General features: G+C 43.0%; 1 protein-coding gene across 1 annotated transcript; it reads left to right on the top strand.

Moving 5' to 3' along the window:
* Positions 1-235: 235 nt before the first annotated feature.
* Positions 236-23,925, top strand: LOC130138770 (putative polyol transporter 1). The gene is made up of 5 exons (XM_056313829.1): positions 236-516; positions 1,357-1,503; positions 1,699-1,743; positions 23,119-23,218; positions 23,759-23,925. Exons 2-5 carry the CDS (start codon positions 1,378-1,380, stop codon positions 23,884-23,886), a joined length of 399 nt encoding a protein of 132 aa, XP_056169804.1. The 5' UTR covers positions 236-516; positions 1,357-1,377; the 3' UTR covers positions 23,887-23,925.
* Positions 23,926-24,274: the final 349 nt, after the last annotated feature.

The raw sequence follows: 24,274 nt of genomic DNA, 5'->3' as shown, positions 1-24,274 counted from the left end.
GCAATTTTTGCTCCCTTTAGCTTCTCATCCTCCTTAATTTAAGTAGATCTAACAGAATCGGTTAGCGTCGCACATTGAGGCCGGCGGATTTAAGGGATATCCGTTCCGTTCACAGAGGAACGGTCTTCTTCTTCAAAGCTCCCTCGTCCATCAATTCAAATTCAATCACTTCGGCTTCGTTCGCCACGACCGACCTTCGTCCTCCTGAAACTGCATTTTGCCATGGTCACTCGTGGGAAAAAGGTAAGAGCTGCTTTTTGACTGATCGCAAGTTGTTGCATCATGCACTGTCTCCCGACGACCGTATCGACAGAAAAAGATTCTTCCTTTGAACTCGCGTTTCAGTGTGAAACGGAGTTCGTGGCTGGGATTTCGTTCGATGAACGTTCTTAACATGGCCAAAATCGAATCTTTTGGTAGCCACCATGGTTTCTGATAACGACACGTGCATGGAAGTCCTTCTATTTCAACTCGCAGCGAGTTCAGGCGACAGTTTCTTCAGCTTTCGATTTCAAGGTTATTATTTTTCTTTTCAGTTGACCGACACTGGTGTCTGAACTAGGACAGACGGGTTTGTGCTTGTTGTTGATTGACTTAAGAGCATATTAACATAATCGCATGCCAGCATCGTGTATTTATTATTTTGATTTTGACTATCCATAAGCATTACATGAGTAAATTGAATGATTTTATTCGTGATTAGGAGAATGGAATGAGAATTATATAATTGGAGAAAACCAAAATTATATTTCATTAAGTATCGGGGTTTATGACAGATAATACATGACTTTCTTGAATGGATTGGCTTGTTGTCCGAAATTAGAGGGACCGATGAAGATACCAAGAGATGCATTATGCATACTTGACAAGTTAGCATTTAAAATTAAAGCAATATCAATTCAGGAAAATATTTTTCCACTTCTGTGATATGTTCATTTAGCTTCGTAAATGGAACGCAGTAGTCTTGAGGAATATAGCTCCAGATGGACAGTGTTGATGGTATAAGTAGACATATGGATGGAAGATATGACAGGCTATGTATTGACCATATGATAAAACTTATCAACGGTATAAATAGACATATGGATGGAAGATATGACAGGCTACGTATTGACCGTATGATAAAACTTATCAACTTTGCAAGAATACTTAAATTTTCGGAAACCTTATTTTTTTTGGATATAATATATGACGAGGGATTCCAGTAGTAGACGTGACTTAATTGTCTATATTTGTGCTGCCGGGCTCTACTTTTGGTGATGACATCCTCTTTCCTTTCGCTAGATCATGTGTGGCAGCCTTCTGAATGTTGCACGTTTATGGAATTTCGGTGTTGAGATTATTTATGCTTTGTAGAGTACAAGTATTTGGTGAGGCATGCTTTCGGATCAGAGGGAACAGGAGGGGAATCTTGACAATCTAGAAGCACCAAATCAAGCTCTCATAGTAAAGAAATGTAACGGCAATGATGAGCTTCAAGAAGCTCGCAAAGGATTGATCAATGTAAGTTTTCTTTTCTCTTCCTCTTTCATAGCGAGATTTTTAAATTTTGGGCAAGGAGTTATGTTCTCTTGTATCATTTGTAATATTTTTCTTTTTTGGTTGGTTTTCTTCTGTTACTTCATTCAACACAAGTTTTTCTTGCAGCCGTATGCCACCGATTGACTTACATAAGGTGCCAATTGGCTTACTTTGTAGGTATTAAAAGACACATGCAGTGATTCTAAAGTCAATGGCAATGTCTGTTGACACCTAATTTTTGCTTATTCATTCTAAGTCATTTACATATAAAATTAGGGGGTTAATTTTAATACATAAACACAAATATTTTCATTAAATTGCATAGCATATAGACATTAGGTGCATTTGCATTAATGGGATTCATTAGACATGTTTTTCTTGTTAAAAAAAAAAAATTCCGGGCCAGTCCGACCCGGTTCGACCGGACTAGATCAGCCCGGCCCGATCATTCTCCCCTTCTTCGCGTGGGCCGGCCCAACTTTGCTTACCTTCGGCTTGGCCCAGCCCTCCTCCTGTCTCTTTCTCCTTTTCCCTCTGCAACGAAGCAGAGGAGAGCGGCGGGCAGAGAACAGAACGGAACGTCGATGCGCAGTGCAGATGCCGCGCGATGCCGAGGGAGCAGAGGCCAGAGGCATAGCCGTTGTCACGCCTCGAACCCCGCGAGCGCGCCAACATCCCTCCGAGGTCGTCAAGTATGCGACATCCCAGGATTTATCGCCGACCCAAACCAAACGCTAACGAATAGCGTAAACGGAAGCAAAACGAACTCTCCATACAACATGTAATCCAACGGGATAATAGAGAGACAATCGAAACACATCAACAAATACATTTTATAAACATAGCGTTAAACACAAATAAGCAATTACAAGCCTTACTAGAGGCCACCATCTAGACACCACTCATAACAAAAAGGATTGGGTGGTGGGTAAGCTTAACTCCTCTACAAAAGGGGTACTCCAAAAAGAGACGAGGAGAATAATCCCATCCTTAGATCATCACGGTACTCCGGTGGCATCTCCGGATCAGTCATGGTCGTGGGTCTGAAATGGTTTGGTTATACAACCATGAGAATACTTCTCAATAAGCAACTACCTAAGCCTCGCTTAGGCTAACACGTACCTCCGGACAATCCTAAATGTGCAATTCTAACAAACAATGTGCCATAGACAATCACAAGCATCCTTACCTCGCCATGGCACATGCACACGCCCTGCACGTTAGAATACTGCCATAACATGGCAATTCGCTCCACGAGCACATAATACAACCACATGACGTAAACGTGCATAAAACGGTTATTAATCCAGACATGCTCAACAGCAACACAAGCACATTGCATTCCCCAATGCATAACACACGATTATAATTGTCCAGATTATTAACGGCCCCTCGGGCCACCGAACCCCCACCAGTCTTCTGGCGTAACCAGGCATCGTCCCGCTACTTCGGTGACGGCAACGTCCGGAACCCCCGCCCAGACGGCATTCCATAAAGGAGCATCGATCCGACCTCCACCGCGATTGGCAACGTCTAGAACCCCCGCCTAGACGGAATGTGTCGTGACCATGCACACACTCAACAACCATTACCGATTCTTATCTTTAAGAATTAACCAAATGCCAACTAAGTCTGTAATCATCAATTAAAAAGCCTCGCCTTTCTTTTGTAACAAAATCTCCGAAAAGTCCCCGAGAGAGAGAAAAACCGAGTATGCACAGAATCGGGGCCAAATGGGCAGTTGTGCAGTGACCGAAATCCGTCTGAAATAAATAGTAAATAAACTCCAAAAATTCTGAAATTTGGATATGTTGTATAAAACATCTTGATAAACATTTTTTTATGAAGGACACAAAATCCAGTTCTAACTGTAAATGCCTCGTTTTGACACTCAAATCCGGACAGAATCCGGTTTGCTCGGACAGCCCCTCAGACCATCAAAATACAACTCATTTAGTAACCAAATCACTTTGTAAAGATCTGAAATTTTTATATGTCATAGAAACAAGTGTTTTAAACAATTTTCGTGAAGGAAGTTTATTGAAATAAGGTCTAGAAAATTTTATAAAAATTCGGACACACAGGAAGGTCGGGTGAACAGTAACTCCGGCATCCCTGAGATGGTCCGAAAACCGACTTTCGAATGACCCCAAAAGACTTCCAAAAATTATGAATTTAAAGTATGTTATACCTCAAGATGTTGAAAACAAATTCCATGAAGAACACTTCCTCAGATTCGGCCCACAATGATAAAAAAAAAAATAACAAAGCGCAGAGGTACAGTAACAACTAGAAATCCGAGAATCATTAAACTTGCACCATTAAGCAAATCAAGCTTATACAACCACTAAACCAACTATCCACAGCCCCTAATTCATCCCTAGACATGCCATTAGTAACCCACTAGCCTAACCAAGGATTAGGAAGTCACTTACCAAGGGTTTAAGCAAGAAAATCGGTGAACAGGCAAACTGAGCTCCGGCGGTGAACAGGGCTGGACGGGAATCTCCGGCGACCAGGCTGGGATGGTTGGAACGAACACAAGATGGTGGTAGTCGGGGTACCAGGAGTGAGGCCTAAAGAGAGAGAGAAAGAGGGGAAAATGGGTGTTTTCCAGTTGGTTTCTGGGCTAGTTCAGGCTTTTGTGAATAGTGCGCACTCCGTCGGCCGGACGGGTGGCTGGCCGGTGATTCAGGTGGCGAGTCCGATGGCGTCTGAACCAGAGAAGCAAGGTGGAGGTGATGGTACTTGGAGCTTCGGCCGATTCCAAGGAGAGAGAGAGAGAGAGAGAGAGAGAGAGAGAGAGAGAGAGAGAGAGAGAGAGAGAGAGAGAGGGAGAGCTCCGGGAATGAGAAGAGAGAGAGAGGGTCAAAGGTCAATTATTATCTACCTACCCCACTCACATAAATCAAGGGCCAAGATCAACCTATCAATCTCATCAAAGATCCAAAAGCCACAAATGAGTCTTTTAAGGCAAGATGGGGAAAATATCCAAGGGCAACTAAGGAATAAGCAAAAAGGAGAGGGGGCATTCTTGTCCAAATTTTCGCTTATGGAGGGAAATGTAATTGTCCGAATTGCCCTTCAATATTTCAAAAGTGCTCAATTAACCCAGGGGCAAAATGGTCTTTTTCCACTCCCGGTCCAAATTTCGATTTTTCCGATAATTCCAATCGATCCGATAGTTGGCCACGCTAAATGAGACGACGTCCGATAAATTAGTCGTGGAAATTTTGAAAATTCGACATCCCAATTCATATTCTAATTAATGGCCAAAATCCAACAATCGCGACTTTAGTGTATCTTAAACTAACGGGCGGCTTTTAGGAGTTATGCGTATCGACACGTGGCCGATGACATCGAGCCACATCTAAGTTTACTTGAGCCATGGCGATCTCGGTTGTCATGTAATTGCGAGGGTCAATCACTAGTTCCGAAGGAAACGATCTTTCGGATTAGGTTTAGGATCGTTCGAAACTCATACAATGGTTAAGCGGAATCACTTGCGTTCCGATCATATAAGATTTGCGAATCGTTCCATAGCCATCCTTGGATCGGTCTATAATGGTATAAAATATTCCCTCGTCAATCTTATGGTCGAAGTGCCAATCCATGATCAAGTTTTTAGGTCCACGTACTTAATTCCTAGCTAGCCTTTCCCTAACGGTTAGTATCTCGAGAGTGATCAATTTCCGAGTGAGATTTTACTGAAAGTGTATCGAAGAAATATTCATTTCATAAATCCCGAAATGGGTCGAATTTCAGAATGTCACAGCCGTGGTCCCAGGCTATCCTCTCCTCTCTCGACGTTAAAAGGAGGAAGAGAGCTCGGTGAACAGGGGAGGAATTAGAGAGAGAAGGGAGAGAACAGAGAGCGTCCGAGAGAGTTTTTGAGAGGAGAGAAAGGGAGGGGTCTAAGAGGAGAGCGCTCCGGTTCCTCCTCAGGAGGGTCGCCGGCAAATCTCTTCCCCCTCTCAGTTAGCCGTCACCGGACGTCCATCGCCCCGGCCATCGCGTTTGGTGTTGGCGAGCCAAGAACAGAGAGAGAGTTAGAGGGGAGAAAGAGGAGATCGACTGAGAGTTGAGGGGAATTGGAGAGATTCGACTCTCACCCACTCGCTGGAACGTCGCCTGAGCCGCCACCGAGCCCCTAGTTGTCTCGCCTCTCTTCGGTCAGCCCCGAACTAGGTGGGTTTTGCATCCTTTTCTTCCCCTATTTTTGCTTCCCCTTCCCCTGCCTCTCGGGTACCGGGCACACCGAGCCTATTCGGTGGTCACCCGGCCCCGTCGACCGAGGCAAACATTTGTTTGACACCCAGTGAGGATGGTATAGATGTTATATGTCGAAAATCAACTGTAAACTTCGTCAAAATTGGATATGTGACCCCGTTTTTCAAACGCCCCTCACATGTTCGATGAAATGCCTAAATGGAGACCAGAATCGCCTTTTACTGCACTGATGCTTAGAACTCAGTTTTTCATGCTCTATTAGTGCCCATGTATGCTGAATAGTGACTAACTTTGTGCTTTCCTTCGATTTTCATGACACACTCCGTCGTTTGCCCACATCGGCCATGGATGAGCGTACAAATCGGAGCTGCTATTTGCTTCCGGTATTTCCTTGGGTTGGAGTCCCACCGTTTCGGTATTCTAGGCCTTGGTTTGTGCGTGTATGCCTGTTTATTTAGGCTTAGTTTCTGTCTTTGGGGCTTAAAGTTGGTTGATTGGAAAGGGAGTTTTGGCTCGCTGGCGGGGAGTTGTGGCCGGTTTTATCCGCCGGTGTGGTTGCCGAAGCGTTGGTCGGCACTTTGGTCGGCACTGGTGGCCCGAGCTGATGGCCGGCGGTCGGTGTCCCCGATGAAACCCTGGCGTGGGCCTCGGTAAAGACATTCTCGGTGAAGAGGGCCATTGAAGAAGAGGGGAGTTCTGGGAAAAGCACGAAGGAGGGGATGAAGAAAAAAAAAAAGTAGAAAAAGAAAAAGAAAAAAAAAAAGAGAAAAGAAAAGGAAAAGAGAGAAAAAAGAAAAGAGAAGAAAAAATAGAATAAAAAATCAAAATTTGAAAACTCGGGTGGGTCGGTAACCCGGGTTGGGCAGTCGGGCGGATCGGGTCAGGGGACCCCGTCCGGAATCTTTATTTTATTAATAAAAATTTTCAAAATTTTAAAAATTCAAAAATATTTTAAAAATATTAAAAATTCCAAAAAAATTCGAAAATGTTTAAAAATCCCAAAAAAATTAATTAAAAAAATCTTAAAATAAAAAATATTAAAAAATTCAGAAAATTCAAAAATAAAAAATAAAAAATTCAGAAAAATTCGGAAAAATTCCAAAAAAAAATCAGAAAATTAGGAAATGTTCAGAAATCAGTTTTGGGCTTAATTTCACTAGTTTTAGGTAAAAAACTCAAAAAAAATGAAAAATGAGAAAAAACCCTTTAAAAAATTCTCAAAAATCGGATAAGCCATTAGTGCTTTACCTTAGGGCTTTTGATTGCATTTTCTTTTTATAGATGATGCTAGGTCGCTGGTTGTTTATTTTCTTCATGATTATCTAGTTGCGCACTTTTAATACATTAATTGTTATTTTCTGTTTTTAGAACGATTAGGTGGAATCTTAGTTTTTTCGATAGGCTGCTCGGTACGTTAGTTTGCGGAAATTCAAGTTTAGGTACCGAAAGGGCACTAGTTAAATCGCTAGTGTAATCAAGTCTCCGAATTTTAGAATATCTGATTTTCGCGCGTATCGAGACGACACTCCCGCGTCTCGATCAGGGTTTCTAGCCGACCCTTGATTATGGCTAGCGGCGACTCTAATCAAATGCGTAAATTAAAAAAAATTCTCGTCGCGCGAGATGTGAGGCTTGAGAGTGCCTCGGTCTTTGGATTAATGAACCATTTGGTTTGTCTTTCAAATGAATCAATCGTTGTTCACATCCATCGACAAATATCTCTTGGCCTAAACCCGATCGGGATGGGGTGTAGGTCGCGATAGCTTGGTGACTCCATTGGGGACTTGAGGACTTAGGCCTAATATAACGCAATTGTTTGTTAACTAACGTTATCTTGTGGCAGCGCTTCGAGAAGGCCAAGATAAGTCCGCTAACGTTGTGTTAAATGTTGTTGTAGGTAGGGAGTTATAAGGGGTGGAGTGATTGTTGACATGCTTGTTTTGCAGGTTCGTGTAAAGGGTGTATGTATGTGTGAATGAAAATTGAAGTGCTATTTTGATATCAAATATTGTGCATGCTTTTACCTGCTTTAGCACTACACCTTGCACAAACAACCCGCGATCTAAAACCCCGATCGCCTTAGGAAACCCATAGGAGGTGCCAAAAGTGTGGAAACCGTGCAGGGAAGGACCCATGGCTATCCCATTTTGGTTCTGCCCATTTTCAAATAGTGATAAAGAGGACTGTCCGATGTATGTGCGGAATGGGGAAAACTCTTTTGATCTATTTGGGATGGGGACCTTTAGCCTTTAGAACTCCCACCTTTAGTGAGCCTCACGAGTCGGCATGCGACTTGTTTTTGTGCTTGACATATCCACCATTTTTTGGTAAAGGTTTATATCTCCTTCGCGTTCAACAATTGCAACCCTTTTTTCTATGCGAATTTAAATTTACTTCGTAATAAATAGTAATTGATTTAAATGCCCCTAGGCTTAGATATCATGGGCCTCGATGAGCTTCGGCTCCTCTCGATCCCGAAGCTAGCATTGTTAGACATGTGGGATGCTCTCGATGCGAGCAAGAAGAACTACGTGGAAAAAAAGATCGGTCACCTCCTTTCTCTTTTGCATATAGAGCCTCAAGTGGCCTTAATCAAGGCCTTAGCCCACTTTTGGAACCCCGAAACATCGACCTTTGTGTTTGATCGTCACGAATTAACCCCGACTTTGGAGGAAATTCAAATCATCATAGGCAATGTCCCTTCCCTTAGTGTCGTGGATCCTTCTTTAGGCGTGGATCCAGTCCCTCATTTGAGTCAAATCCTAGGGGTCCCGCCACCCGAAATTAGGACACTCCTCAATAGAAATTTCAAGGGTCTCCCACTAGCTTTCCTTGAATAACGATTCCATAGCTTCCTTTTTAGTCCTAGAGCCGAATCCGCTAAAGTCTTCCTATTAGGCTTCTTCAGGTTTGTCATCTTTCCATTCACTCAAAAAATAATGGACCCCATTGTCATCCATGTTATCGATGGGATCCCCGTCCTCAAAGGGTTTACCAACATGATCCTCGCTGAAATGTTCATCTCTCTCAATCATTTCAAGAAGGATAAGCGTGTAGCCCTTAGAGCCCCCTTATGTATTCTCCAAGTCTGGTTTGTGTCTCACTTGAAACAATTTGGAGAAAACTTAGCCATTCCTCATGTTAGTAAAGACATAAATCCCCTTACCCAATTCAGAGAGATAGAAAAATTCCTTCGTCCTTGGACCTTTCGTAATTGGGTAAACTTCCTCGAGAATCTTACACCTAAGCAAATTCTTTGGCAAGCCCTTTGGGTTCATTTCCCTAAGGTATGTCTTACAAGCGGCCATAGTGACCCAATTCCACTCTTAGGTTTGACGGGCTCGACTTCTTATTATCCTTTAAGAGTCGCCCGTCAATTCTATGTGCTTCAAGAAATCCCTCCCCCCTCTAAAGTCGGGTTTATTTCGTTTCGATTTTCGCAATGGGGTTGTTAAGGGGGACCAACTCGAGGAGTTGAAGAACGAGGTGAAATGAATCATCGACATACTCTATTGTTGCCAACCGAAGGACGTCGAACGGGTCACGGAGTTGCAAGGATCTATGAAGGAACATTATGCATCAAAGGAGTACATTGCACGACATGTCGAGCCCGAGCTCGCCGTCACCACCCCAAAATTCCCTGTGATTGCAACCCCCAAGGAGACTCAAATGGGGCGGATCATAAGAGAAAGAGACGAAGCCCTGGCTGAAGCAGAACATTGGCAGGAAGCTTACAAGCGCGTTCGCAATCTGCTGTGAAGAGGCCCTATATCCAAAACTAGTCATGTTCTATTAGTTTTTTTTAGGATTTTCTTTTAATTGTTTTAGAATTGATGTATAGGGTTTTTTTTCCTTACTTGAACTTTTAGAGCAAATGTTTAGGTATGCTTTTTACTATTTAGCGGGTGTATAGGGATCTCCTTTCACAAATTTTGATGTAATTAGTGAAATTCCCTCTTTTGTAGGTTGAATGGAACGTGACATGAGCATTTTAATCAATCACTATATGTTACCCTCTTTTAATTGTATAATTTCTTACAATGAAATTTTTATAAAAAACTGTTTACACGGGGTGCGACTTGTGCAAAAAAGGTTTCTTATTTTAGTTTCATCATAAGAAAATTAAAAATTAAAAGGTGTGCAATTTTCGTTCTCTCGCTTTACTGCGTACTAATTTGGCCTTCTTGTTTTATTTTACGAAAAACCAGGTCCCGAAACTACGGCTTCGTGGCGATCGCCTATTTGCACACATTCAAGAGTGTTAGATGAACATCGAGGAGCAAAATGCTCGTTTTACCGCGCTTGATAACAAGATCAATGAGCTAACTGCTCAGCTCACACAGTTCACCAATGAAGTTAGAGCCGCACTGGCTGCGCCGAATGCTAATCAAGCCGCGCCACAAGCTGCCCCCGATCCCGAAGAGGGGTCTGTAAGGAGGAATGGTGTCGGGGAGACATTGAATGCCGCACCCGTAGTGGTAGAACTTGATCCCGTTTCAGAAGCCATTGCGGCCCGTATGGAGGAGGAGCATAACAAGAGGCTCGCGAAGATAGAGGAGAAGCTACAAGCATTGCAAGGGTATGAAGAGCATATGATCGAGAATCTGTCTCGATATACGCAAATGAACTTTCCTCAGAAGTTCAAGATCCCTGATTTTAGCAAGTATGATGGGACGAGAGACCCAAGAATCCACTTGAAATACTATCTTAATCGAATAGGAAGGTATGCCCAGAATGTTCCCCTGATGATTCAGATTTTCCAAGAGAATTTGGCTGGCCCAGCATTACAGTGGTATGTGTTGTTGGAAACGGAGAAGATGGAAAAATGGGAGGAGTTGGCTGAGGTATTTATCCTCCAATACAAGTACAACACTGAAATAGCTTCGACTCGTGAAGTGCTAACTCGGACTGAGAAGAAAAGGAGTGAGTCTTTCAGAGCGTTCGCCCAAAGGTGGCGCACCTTGGCTGCTCAGGTCCGTCCTCCTCTCGATGAGAAAAAGCTAGTGGATGTCTTCCTCAAAGCATTGCCCAATGACTTTTATTTGAAGATGGTTGGTTCTGGATGCCTGACTTTCCCCCAGTTAGTGGAGGTTGAAGAAAGAGTGGAAGGAGCGATGCGTGATGGTAGGCTAAATGAAGGAACGAGTCGAAAATTCCCAAGTCGGAAAGAAAAGGAGGTAGAAGTGGCGTATGTGCAAGCTCCAGTGGTGACAAGACCCCCCTTAACATCTTCTCAAAACCCGCCGGTGTTTCGAGGAGGGATGCATCAGAACTACGAGTTCAAGAAAAAGACACCGAGGCAATTCACTCCTCTCCCTAGGCCCCTGTCAAAGCCTTTTCCCATGCTGTTAGGGAGAGGGATGGTAGCTAAAGAGACTCCTCAAGATAACCCTCCCAAATTCCCTAGATTCGACTTGTCAAAGTGCTGCGAGTTTCACATGGGCGAGAGGGGAAATGATATAGACAATTGCATGACGCTTAAGCACAAAGTTCAAAACTTAATAGACAAGGGTATTTTGTCATTCGGGGAACCGCCACCTAATGTCCAATAGAATCCCTTGCCGAACCATGCTGGTGGTGTCAACATGATTGGGGAAGAGATGAGCATGATTAAGCAAACTTTCAAAGTAGACGTCCCTAAGTTATACGAGTTACTCGTACTGGCTGGGCACTTCGAAGGAGGAGACGAGATCTCAATGGAAGAGAAGTTGGAATGCATCTCTAGAATGGTGGATATGGGTGTCATCCGAGGTGTTAAAGAAGAAGAGTCGGACGACATGACGATGCTGACAGCCGTATTTGACCTATCCTCTGAGGACTTTGTTTGTGAAATTGAGGAGGAGGAAGTTGAGAAGATGGCTGCTGAGCTTTTAAAAGTTATAGAAGCAGCCAATAAAAGCGAAGCTGTGTTTCGGACCGTAAATGACAATGAAGGGAGCTGTCTAAACATTTCCGAGCCTGGAACCATGAAAGTTGACTGGGATGGTGCATCAGATAGTCTAATTGTAATCGATAGTGAAGGAGAGAATTCGGATGATGATTATGGACCTCAAGCTAGCAATGTTGATTGGAACCACGAATTCGTGAAGATTGCCCACGAGAATGGGGAGGTGGTTGACACACTGGGTCAACCTAGCGGCAAATTCGACTATTTGGTAAAATATTCGCCCCCATCGAGTTTCTTCATCGATCCCAAGGATGTTGTTCCTAATGGATGGGGGGTATGGATGACCTACCCAAGGATATTCGCCCCCATCGTAGTCATTGACTTGTCTGTTGAGGAGGATTTATGCACGCTTGATGAGAGAGGTGCCGAGCATGTAGTCATCGATCTTATGGCCGAAGAGTTCGCTACCCTACAGATCGATGATTACGTCATGGAGCCAGTGGTGATTGAGCTCCCGCCGGAGGATGAGGAAGACATGATAGTAAAAAAGACCCTGAGTTACAATCCCAAGGCAGTTCCTTGGAATTATAGGACGGACGAGATTGATGCCGTCACACGTTCAGGCCATTGCTATGCACCCGGTGGGGTAGTTGAAAAGAAAGCCGTATCAGACGAGGAAGCGAAACAATTCTTGGCAATTGTCAAGACGAGCGAGTTTGACGTTGTGAACCAGTTAAGAAAGATGCCTACCCAAATCTCTCTCTTGGATCTCTTTAAGTCGTCCGAGAAGCACAAAAATGCACTACTAAAAGTCCTTAATGAAGTGCATGTACCGGAGGACATCGATGATGGTCAATTAGAAGAGTTTGTTGGGTCTATTTTACTGAAAAATCAAATCTCCTTCGCTGACGAGGACTTCCCCGCCGAAGGCCGCAACCATACCAAGGCCTTACTTATTTCGGTTAAGTGTCGTGATAGAATGGTGGCAAGAGTGCTAATTGACAATGGGTCTGCATTAAACATTTGCCCACTTGCCACCCTTTGTCGTCTGGGAGTGAGTGAAGAGAAAATTTTGTCATCTAAATCTACCGTTCGTGCTTTTGACGGTATGAAAAAGGAAGTTATTGGTGAGGTCGAGCTTGAATTGCTGATTAGTCCAGTCCTTTTTCTGGTCAACTTCCAGGTCCTGGATATTCCTTGTGCGTTCAATTTTCTACTGGGACGACCTTGGATACACACCGCCGGAACTGTGCCCTCGAGTTTGCATCAGAAGGTCAAATTCATCATGGAAGGGAAGCTGGTAACTGTTCACGGAGAAACTGACTTTAAAGTTTTCCACGACACTGCAATCCCGTACATAGAGCCCGAGAGTAAGGCTGAATCGAGCTATCAGACTTTGGAGTTAGTATTGGTGGTCCATATGCCTGTGGGAACTATTATGCGCAACCCAGAAGTGGCTAAGCCTTCGATGATGTCGAGTAGGGTGTTGCTCGAAAATGGTCATATCCCTGGAGCTGGCCTAGGACTGCATGGACAAGGCATCAAAGAACCCATTCAGGTTTTCAAGTGGCGCAAAATAGCAGGCCTAGTTTATTATGGAGGCAATTCTGGTGGCCGAGATAACCATGGAAGACGAGGTGATTTCGGAAGTCGAGGTAATCGTAGAGGTCGTGATGGCCGTGGAGGCCATACTAACTATAGGGGGCCGTGGTGACTATGAAGGCCTAGCTACTCATGGAGGTAGCAGAGGTCGTGGAAATATGTTTGGACTAAAGGAAGGTTAGAAGGGCTTGCTTCTTCTAGAGTTGAAAGAGATCTTCCCGAGTCCACCCAAGCTGCTGCAGGAAGAGGAGGCCATCCTTGGTCTAGTTGATTTGTTCGAGGAGGAATTTGCTTGTGCTGTCATGGAAAATGAAGAGGCCGAGCCTTCTGTGGCCACCGCCAACCCTTATGAGTAGGGATGCTGCTTTTCTTTCCGGTTTCGTCTTGTTTAAGTCTATGTTTATCCCTTACATAGGAAGTCTGTTTAGGTGTAGCTGCTACTTTCCTTTGTAATCAAAATCTTGGATTGCGAGCCGTCGGTCCAAGACCTCAAGTCATGTAAACGGCCTTCTCCTATTAATAGAATCGTGAATGTATTTTATTAAGGACGTGTGGAAGTACCCAAACCAGTATGATGATGATGCTTTAAGGCCTGTCGTGGAAATCTGTTTGGACTAAAGGAAGGTCAGAAGGGCTTGCTTCTTCCAGAGTTGAAAGAGATCTTTCCGGGTCCACCCAAGCTGCTGCAGGAAGAAGAGGCTATCCTTGGTCTAGTTGATTTGTTCGAGGAGGAGTTTGCTTGTGCTGTCATGGCAAATGAAGAGGCCGAGCCTTCTGTGGCCACCGCCAACCCTCATGAGTAGGGATGCTGCTTTTCTTTCCGGTTTCATTTTGTTTAAGTCTATGTTCATCCCTTTCATGGGAGGTTTGTTTAGGTCTAGCTGCTACTTTCCTTTGTAATCAAAATCTTGGATTGCGAGCTGTCGGTCCAAGACCTCGAGTCATGTAAACGGCCTTATCCTGTTAATAGAATCATGAATGTGTTTTATTAAGGACGTGTGCAAGTACCCAAACCAGTCTGATGATGATGCTTTGAGGCCTGGACTTCCACACGCTTCCTAGTTTTCAAAATTCTTTGTGGATAGGGACGTCCGAGGATATGAGGACGGATCTCTCATTTTCTATGTTGAAAACTCTTTCAAAATGATTTTAAAACAGATGCATATCATTAATTGCAATAATGTTTGTCAATCTAATTAATAACATTTTCGTGGCATCTCAGGCATAGCATTCCACATAATCATGATAGGTGCATTTGTAAGTCGAATTTGCGTGACAGAAATTCCTCTGGGTCCGATGATGACAAGGAGGACTGTGATTAGAGAAGCATCGAACGAGATTGGATTTGCCATGAAGAATCTAAACCGTTGACCGTAGAGCCTACAATCACAATAAACGTGGGTGATTCGGAGAATGTTAGAGAAGTTAAGATTGGAGCTAGCCTTTCCGAGATTAAGACTAAAAGGATGATCGGGCTGTTGAAGGAATACCAAGACATGTTCGCATGGTCATATGCGGATATGTTGGGATTAGATAAGGAAATCGTAGAGCATGCTCTCCCAACTTATCCGAATATCCCGCCCAAGAAACAAAGGCTCAGAAGAACAAGGCCCAAATTATCCAAGAAAATAGAAGAAAAAGTCATGAAGTTGTTAAGAGTGGGCTTCGTAGAGGTGTCGCACTATTCTGATTGGATCGCTAATGTTGTCCCTGTCATGAAGAAAGACGGTTGGGTTGGGGTTTGTAGTGACTACCGCGATTTGAATCGAGCAAGTCCAAAAGATGATTTCCCGTTGCCTTACATTGATGTGTTGGTTGACAGTGCTGCGAGATTCGAGCTGTTTTCCTTCATGGATGGATTTTTTGGTTACAATCAAATTCGGATGAAAGAAGAAGATAAAAGTAAGACCTCCTTCATTACCTCATGGGGGACCTTTTGTTACAAGGTAATGCCTTTTGGCTTGAAGAACGCCGGGACAACGTACCAAAGAGCAATGGTCACCCTATTTCATGATATGATGCATAAGGAAGTAGAGGTCTACGTAGACGACATGATTGCTAAATCCAAACATGGAAAATATCACATCGAGGTATTGCATAAATTATTTGACAGACTCCGAAAATTCAAGCTAAGGCTTAATCTTAACAAATGTGTGTTTGGGGCAAAGTCTGGGAAGCTATTGGGGTTTATGGTTAGTAGTCGAGGCATTGAAATTGACCCATCGAAGGTTAAAGCCATTTGTGATTTGAAACCTCCTTCGACTATTAACGAAGTTCGGAGTTTGTTGGGAAGGTTGAATTATGTGGCGAGGTTCATTTCTCAATTGTCCGAGACTGCTAAACCTTTCTTCAAGCTCTTGAAGAAGAACGCCACGATCGAGTGGGATACCGACTGTCAAAAGGCTTTTGAAGAGATAAAGCAATATCTTTCTCACCCGCCAGTTCTGGTCCCACCTGTTCCGAAGGTGCCATTAATACTCTATCTGACTATTCATGACGAATCATTGGGAGCCTTGCTAGCCCAGAAAAGGCCGGGTGACGGTAAAGAATGTGCTATATACTATCTTAGTAAAAAGTTTATTTCCTCCGAAATGAATTACCCTGGAGTCGAGAAGACGTGCGTGGCTTTAGTATGGGTATTGCATCGCTTGCGCTAGTACACACTCCATCATCAAATTTTACTTGTGACTGAGAACGATCCCATCAAGTACCTACTGGAAAAACCCGCATTGGTCGGAAAGCTAGCTAAGTGGCAGGTTCTAGTGTCCGAATTTGATGTCCACAGTATGGCACAGAAATCCGTCAAGGGAAGAGCCATAGCTGACATGTTGGCAGAAAACTCCGAAAACTTTGGGGACCATAATCAGTCGGATCCCATAGAGGAGCGCATTTCAGAGGTAGCGAGTGATAAGTGGACCATGTACTTCGATGGTGCTGTTAATTTGACTGGTTCTGGGACTGGGGCAGTTCTCATTTCCCCGACGGGTCAACATTATCCTGTGGCCGCCAAATTGGTGTTCCCTTGTACTAATAACATCTCAGAGTACGAAGCTTGCATACTGGGACTGTAGTTGGCCGTCGACATGAAAGTTAGGAAGCTATAAGTCTATGGTGATTCCGCCCTCATCATTCTGCAAACAGAGGGTCAATGGCGGACCCATGACCCCAAATTAATCCCTTACCATGAATTTCTGGAGGAGTTGATAAAGGAATTTGATGAGGTCGTCTTCGAATATTTGCCTCGATCGTAGAATCAGTTCGCCGATTCCTTGGCCACGTTGTCATCGATGCTGCAAGTTACAGGAGGATTGGACATTGAGCCTTTGAAAATTGAAATTCTAAGATGTCCGGCTTACTGTATGGTGATCGCCGATGAACCTAATGGGAAGCCTTGGTATTATGACATTATGAACTATCTGTAAACGGGTGAATTCCCTCATGGAAGTGAGTTGGCTGATCAGAAATACATTAGGAAGCTAGCCACCAAATTCTTCTTAAGTGGCAATGCTCTTTATAAAAGGTCTTTTGACTTAATTTTGTTGAAATGCATTGATGCTAAAGAAGCCAATCAGTTGATGAGAGAAATACATGAAGGGGAATGTGGTCCACACATGAACGGTCATCTCTTGGCCAGAAAAATCATGAGGCTGGGTTATTTCTGGATGGCTATGGAGGCTGATTGTATCCGGCATGTTCGTTATTGCCATCGGTGCTAGATTTATGCAGATAAAATTAATGTACCGCCGAACGAACTGCATCAAATGTTTGAGCCATGGCCCTTTTCAATGTGGGGGATCAACATGATTGGGCCAATTAATCCCAAGGCTTCCAATGGACACCGTTTCATCTTGGTGGCCATTGATTATTTCACCAAATGAATCGAGGCAAGTTCCTATGCCAACGTCACTGCCAAAAGCGTGACCAAGTTCATTCGTCGCGACATTATCGCTCGCTATGGAGTCCCGGAAGTGATTGTTACTGATAATGGCTCAAATTTGAACAACAAGGTTGTGGATGGCTTACTTGACGAGTTCCATATTCGTCACCTGAATTCTTCACCTTACCGCACACAAATGAATGGAGCTGTAGAGGCGGCTAACAAGAACATCAAGAAGATTCTCTCTAAAATAGCTGATAATTATCGTAACTAGCATGAGCGGTTGCCTTATGCATTAATGGCGTACTGAACCTCGATTCGTACTTCGACAGGGGCAACTCCTTTTTCGCTTATCTATGGAATGGAGGTTGTCTTGCCTGTAGAAGTTGAAATTCCTTCATTAAGGATTCTCTCACAAGTCAGCCTCTCTGAGGAAGAGTGGACTCAACAGAGACATGATCAGTTGAACATGATTGATGAGAAAAGACTCAAGGCTTTGTGTCATGGTCAATGCTACCAAAAGCGAGTTGCAAAATCCTTAAACCGCAAAGTCCGACCTCGACATTTTGAAGCCGAAGATCTCGTGCTAAAGAAAGTGCTGTCCGCCATACCGGCACCGAGCGGGAAGTTTGGCCCAAACTATGAGAGTCCGTATGTAGTTAAAAAAGCGCTACCTGGGGGCGCCTTAATTCTTGTAGAAATGGATGGCCAAGAGTTGCCAAAGCTTGTAAATGCCGATTCGCTGAAGAAGTATTTTCCTTGAATGAAATCCGAGGCCTGATCCAAGTCATTGTAGGTTATTCACATGGGCATGTCATGCATATCATGCATCCATGCACACAAATTCATTTTGCAGGTTCCAGATGATTCATGAATTGACCCGCGATTGACGGAACGGTTTTGACAAGTATTCAGCAAGTCAAATGCGAAGAAAGGGTAGAATGTATCGTTCTGATTTTGTACATCTCAAATGATTCCTAATCCTTACTCCTTTGTCCTTCGCAGGGTTACCAAGTCGACCTACCGCAAGTAAGTATCCTTTTTCCTAAAATCAAAGGGAAGTCAAATGGAGAATTTTCATCGCAAAGGAAAAGTTTTTGATGTTTTTGAGAAACAACAAGCGCTGAAGTGGGAATTGAAAGAGCAAAATTTATGCAAATGTTTGGAATGTCGTTTCATCTAAAAATTGCCTTTATGCTTGATGAATCATTCATTTTGAATTAAAATTCCCTGTAGAGATTGATCAATTCATGATGATCTCAATGAAATGAAAGGAAGATGTTAATCATGCCAAGTGAGAAACACTTAGGATGAGGAAGGGCAAGCCATTCCCAAATATGCCTTGTAAACACTTTGAGAGGAGCGAAAAAGAGAAACTCGTGTTGTTTAAGGACGAGAGATTCATTTGCGATTAGTACACATACCGAAATGAAAAGAGGCATTTTCTTCTTATATCCTTGACACTACATGTGATCATAGTTAAGCCCATTTGAGCCTTCACATTTGAAGAATTTCTACAAAATACCCTGTCAAGAACCACCCCACAATGGGGCAAACTTAGTTGTTTTGGTTGACATTCCTTGGAGGAAAAGATGAGAAATATTTCTTTACTCTCACTCGCATCAATCTCTTTGTAGTAACTTCAGGTGAGTTCTTATGGAAGCTTGAAACATCCCGAAATGAAGAAAAGCATTCATTTCTCTACCCAAACACTTATACCCATTGTTCAGCCAAGTTGAGCCTGAATATTCGTTTCAAAAGTCCGAGTGGTGATTATCTCCCCACACTGGGGCAAGACACATGATTTACCTAAGAAAATAGTGCTTATGTGACAATGTAAAGAATGTCTTGAAAGTTCAAAGAGCTCAAAAAAAAAAAGAGCATCGAGAGGAGAATTCTTTCGTAAAAAAAAAAAGTCAAAAGTGAAATGCTTGCATGAAGAAAAGAAAATCATTGCAAATGCAAAAGTCATTAGAGAAAAGAGCGAAGTTCTTATGTTGAAATGATTGGCCAATGAACTTTTGAGACAAATTAAATTTCAAAGTCAAGTACATTCGAAAAGATCGGATGATATGGTAATGATGCCATGATAATCACCAGCTCTTAAATCCCTTTTGAAAATTTTTGAGCCTTTCAAACCTTTACCCAAACCAACATTACAACCTTTTCCGAAGTCTCTTCTGATTAGGATGATTCGAGTGAAAATATGGATTTCCTAAAGAAGCTACTGCTCGAAAAAGTGGGGGCAAGGTTATCTTATCTCATCTTAAGGTTTCTTGACTTGTAACCCTGGCAGAGATGCAGATCGACAATCATTCCATTTCCTGGCTATAATGTTTATCCTTTGTTGGAACCATGATCAAACCTACTTTACGGTCCTTTAAAAGACCTCTTGGATTGATCAATACGTACTTATCGCGAATGATTCTCGAAGCCTTCAACACTGGTAGTGTGAGGTATACAGAGAGATCATGTTTACTTCCCACATTAATAGATGAGATCAAACTGCCTTCTCGAGAGCATGTAAGAAGTCCCTTTTGACTGATGAGCTCTTGTTTGGCATAATTGATTAGCCAGTTTCATGAGTCAAGATCATTTTGACAAAGATTTGTCTCCCAAGGAAATTTGAGAATTGATGATATTTTTTCAAATCCGATGGCAATTGCGTGAGGTTCAATGATGCCAAATGTTTTCCAAATAATTGAAGTTAGTTTGATTTGCTCATTGCAATAAACACTTTCTCAGTAATGATGTTCTCTATGAATTTGCCTCGTACGCCTTCGCTACCAAGGCACTTGTTATAACACGTTACGTTAGATGTGCAGGTGCCTCCTCGGAATGTCCTCAAAATTTGGCTAACATGGTGAGCATTAGCAGCTAGAGACTATTCTTGCATGACAGGTCTCCTCACGTGAAACCTCGATTTCAAAAGGTTCATGGGTCTGTCCTTAAACCATGCTTTGTACAACATCAAGTCTCAAGTGAAAAGCTTTAGGCCCATCAAGCCCTGTGCGAGAAACCTTAGGCGTTCCTTCAAGGTTCTATTCTTATTGCCGTTCATAGGGTTTTAATCCCTAGACGTACTTTTAGGATTTTATCCCATTTGCCGTTCATAGGGTTTTAACCCCTAAACGTACTTTCAGGGTTTTATCCCCTTTGCTGTTCATAGGGCTTTAGTCCCGATGCGGAACCGTTGACGTTCATAGGGTTGTAGCCCCTAGGCATATTTTTATTTTATTTTATTTTATTTATTTATTTATTTATTTTTCCTTAAAAAAAAAATCCAATCACCCCTCATGTCTTAGCCATCGTGCCATTCCATGCTCTCCATTAGCAAAATTTAGAAATCTCTTTTTTTTTTTAGAGGAACCTCTTCGAGCTCCCCTTCAAAGAAAGACAGCTATTGACATCTAATTTTTGCTTGTTCGTTCTAAGTCATTTACATATAAAATTAGGGGGTTAATTTTAATACATAAACACAAATATTTTCATTAAATTGCATAGCATATAGACATTAGGTGCATTTGCATTAATAGGGTTCATTAGACATGTTTTTCTTGTTAAAAAAAAATCTGGGCCAGTCCGACCCGGTTTGACCGTACCAAATCAGCCCGGCCGGGCCGTTCTCCCTTTCTTCACATGGGCTAGCCCAACTCTGCTCACCTTTGGCCTGGCCCGGCCCACCTCCTGTCTCTTTTCTCCTTTTCCCTCTGCAACGAAGCAGAGGAGAGCGGCGGGCACAGAACAAAACGGAACGTCGACGCGCAGTGCAGATGCCGCACGACGCCGAGGGAGCAGAGGCTAAAGGCATAGCCGTGGTCCCGAGCTATCCTCTCCTCTCTCGGCGTTAAAAGGAGGAAGAGAGCTCGGTGAACAGGGGAGGAATCAGAGAGAGAAGGGAGAGAACATAGAGCGTCCGAGAGAGTTTTTGAGAGGAGAGAAAGGGAGGGGTCTAAGAGGAGAGCGCTCTGGTTCCTCCTTAGGAGGGTGGCCGGCAAGTCTCTTCCCCCTCCCAGTGAGCCGTCACCGTCGCCGGACGTCCATCCCCCCGGCCATCGCGTTTGGTGTTGGCGAGCCAAGAACAGAGAGAGAGTTAGAGGGGAGAAAGAGGAGATCGACTGAGAGTTGAGGGGAATTGGAGAGATCCGACTCTCACCCACTCGCTGGAACGTCGCCTGAGCCGCCACCGAGCCCCCAGTTGTCTCGCCTCTCTTCAGTCAGCCCCGAACCAGATGGGTTTTGCATCCTTTTCTTCCCCTGTTTTTGCTTCCCCTTCCTCTCGGGTTCCGGGCACACCGAGCCTATTCGGTGGTTGCCCAGCCCCGTCGACCGAGGCAAACATTTGTTTGACGCCCAGTGAGGATGGTATAGATGTTATATGTTGAAAATCAACTGTAAACTTCGTCAAAATTGGATCTGTGACCCCGTTTTTCAAACGCCCCTCACATGTTCAACGAAATGCCTAAATGGAGACCAAAATGGCCTTTTACCACACTGATGCTTAGAACTCGGTTTTTCATGCTCTATTAGTGCCCATGTATGCTGAATAGTGACTAACTTTGTGCTTTCCTTCGATTTTCATGACACACTCTGTCGTTTGTCCACATCGGCCATGGATGAGCGTACAAATCGGAGCCGCTATTTGCTTCTGGTATTTCCTTGGGTTGGAGTCCCACCGTTTCAATATTCTAGGCCTTGGTTTGTGCATGTATGCCTGTTTATTTAGGCTTAGTTTCTGTCTTTGGGGCTTAAAGTTGGTTGATTGGAAAGGGAGTTTTGGCTCGTTGGCGGGGAGTTGTGGCCGGTTTTAGCCGCCGGTGTGGTTGCCGGAGCGTTGGCCGGCACTGGCGGTCGCTCGTGGCCCGAGCCGACGGCCGACGGTGGGTGTCCCCGACAAAACCCCGGCGTGGGCCTTGGCAAAGACATTCTCGGTGAAGAGGGCCATTGAAGAAGAGGGGAGTTCTGGGAAAAGCACGAAGGAGGGGATGAAGAAGAAAAAAAAAAAGAGAAAAGAAAAGGAAAAGAGAGAAAAAAGAAAAGAGAAGGAAAAAATAGAAAAAAAAAATCAAAATTTGAAAACTCGGGTGGGTTGGTAACCCGGGTCGGGCAGTCGGGCGGATCGGGTCAGGATACCCGGTCCGGAATCTTTATTTTATTAATAAAAATTTTCAAAAATTTAAAATTTTCAAAAACATTTTAAAAATATTAAAAATTCCAAAAAAATCGAAAATGTTTAAAAATCCCAAAAAAATCAATTAAAAAAATCTTTAAAAAATATTAAAAAATTCAGAAAATTAAAAAAAATAAAAAAATTCAGAAAAATTCGGAAAAATTCCCCAAAAAATCAGAAAATTAGGAAATGTTCAGAAATCAGTTTTGGGCTTAATTTCACTAGATTTTAGGTTAAAAAACTCAAACAAAATGAAAAATGAGAAAAACCCTCTAAAAAATTCTCAAAAATCGGATAAGCCATTAGGCTTTACCTTATGACTTTTGATTGCATTTTCTTTTTAGAGACGATGCTAGGTCGCTGGTTGTTTATTTTCTTCATGATTATCTGGTTACGCACTTTTAATACATTGATTGTTATTTTCTATTTTTAGAACGGTTAGGTGGAATCTTAGTTTTTTCGATAGGCTGCCCAGTACGTTAGTTTGCGAAAATTCAAGTTTAGGTACCGAAAGGGCACTAGTTAAATCGCTAGTGTAATCAAGCCTCCGAATTTTAGAATCTCTGATTTTCGCGCGTGTCGAGACGACACTCCCGCGTCTCGATCAGGGTTTCTAGCCGACCTTTGATCATGGCTAGTGGCGACTCTAATCAAATACGTAAATTAAAAAAAATTCTCGTCGCTCAAGGTGTGAGGCTTGGGAGTGCCTCGGTCTTTGGATTAATGAACCATTTGGTTTGTCTTTCAAATGAATCAATCGTTGTTCACATCCATCGACAAATACCTCTTAGCCTAAACCCGATCGGGACGGGGGTAGGTCGCGACAATGTCCAAGTGAAGTCGATCGAGGAATTTGATCCTCCAAAGAAGCCGCACCAGAACAAGTATGCCTTCACCACGGCCTCTATGACCTCCATTTTGCTCGATTATGGTCAGTCTTCTCTCTAGCAATGTGTCAGATGTTGTGAAGCATTGGAAGACTCACCCTATGGTTGTCCATAAAGTTTAGAAATATATCTCCGCGGATCAATTTTCAATACAATGAATCAATTTCTTGCAACTTAGTTCTGTTGAAAAAAAATAATAATTAGGTTATATCTTAGTCATTGCACTTTTTTTTTGTACAGCTTTATAATTGATAAACATGATAGATCTATAGCCAAAGGTCATTTTTTTAATGCATATGAAATGAAAAAAAACAAGAAAAAGATATTACTTAATTTGGGATAATATCATCCATTTTTTTCTTTTTTTTAGCCAACAAGTAAATTTCGAATAAAGTCCGCTCCATTTATTATTTCTTGTTATTCTTATCTTATAACCATATATATTGGGAAAAAAATTTAAAGAAAAAGGGAGGAAAAGGCATGGGATGGTTTTTATTTTTTCAATTTCTTGTATATGGTTGTGATTTATGTGGAACATTGTAATTATAAATAAGATTTTCTTATTTTTTTTAAAATTTTGGCAGACATAGGAGTGATGAGCAAGGCGACGGCACACATAAAGAATGACAAGAGGAAAACTGACATGCAAGTTGAGGTCCTGATGGGGATCCTCAACGTGTTCTTGCTCCTCGGGTTGACAATGGCAGGGTGAACCTTTGACTGGATTGGCCGCCTCTACACGATCATGGTGGCGGGGGCCATTGTCTTCGCCAGACCCCTCCTCATGGGCTTCGCCCCCAACAATGCCTTCCTCCTGTTGGACCGCTTTGTTGCCCACGTCGGCGTCGGCCACTCTCTCATGATCACCCCTGTCTACATTGCTAAGGTCTCCCCTACCTTCCCCGGACTCCCTCACCTCCATCTTTGAGGTCCTTCACTTGTTTTCTTTTCTTCTTTTTTATTTTAAAATTTTGTAGCATCTTTTTCATTTATTTATTTGTCATCAATTTTTGTCTTTTTCATGTTTGACTGCATTCTTCTTGTCATGGAAAATATTAAAGTTAAAAAGGTGATTGCTTTTTTATACGTCATTTCGGCGG

Source organism: Syzygium oleosum, unplaced genomic scaffold (genome assembly GCF_021117445.2).
Source record: "Syzygium oleosum isolate NSW1041296 unplaced genomic scaffold, Sole_v2.1 Sole_v2.08, whole genome shotgun sequence".
In the NCBI taxonomy this organism is placed as follows: domain Eukaryota; kingdom Viridiplantae; phylum Streptophyta; class Magnoliopsida; order Myrtales; family Myrtaceae; genus Syzygium; species Syzygium oleosum.
The sequence above is the reverse complement of the archived record's forward strand: the minus strand, read 5'-3'. Positions and strand labels throughout refer to the sequence as shown.

Coding starts and splice junctions, on each gene's coding strand:
- LOC130138770 (XM_056313829.1), top strand. CDS start 1,378: ATGCTTTCGGATCAGAGGGAACAGGAGGGGAATCTTGACAATCTAGAA. Junction 1,504..1,698: donor CTCGCAAAGGATTGATCAAT/GTAAGTTTTCTT, acceptor CTTACTTTGTAG/GTATTAAAAGACACATGCAG. Junction 1,744..23,118: donor CTAAAGTCAATGGCAATGTC/TGTTGACACCTA, acceptor CGCGACAATGTC/CAAGTGAAGTCGATCGAGGA.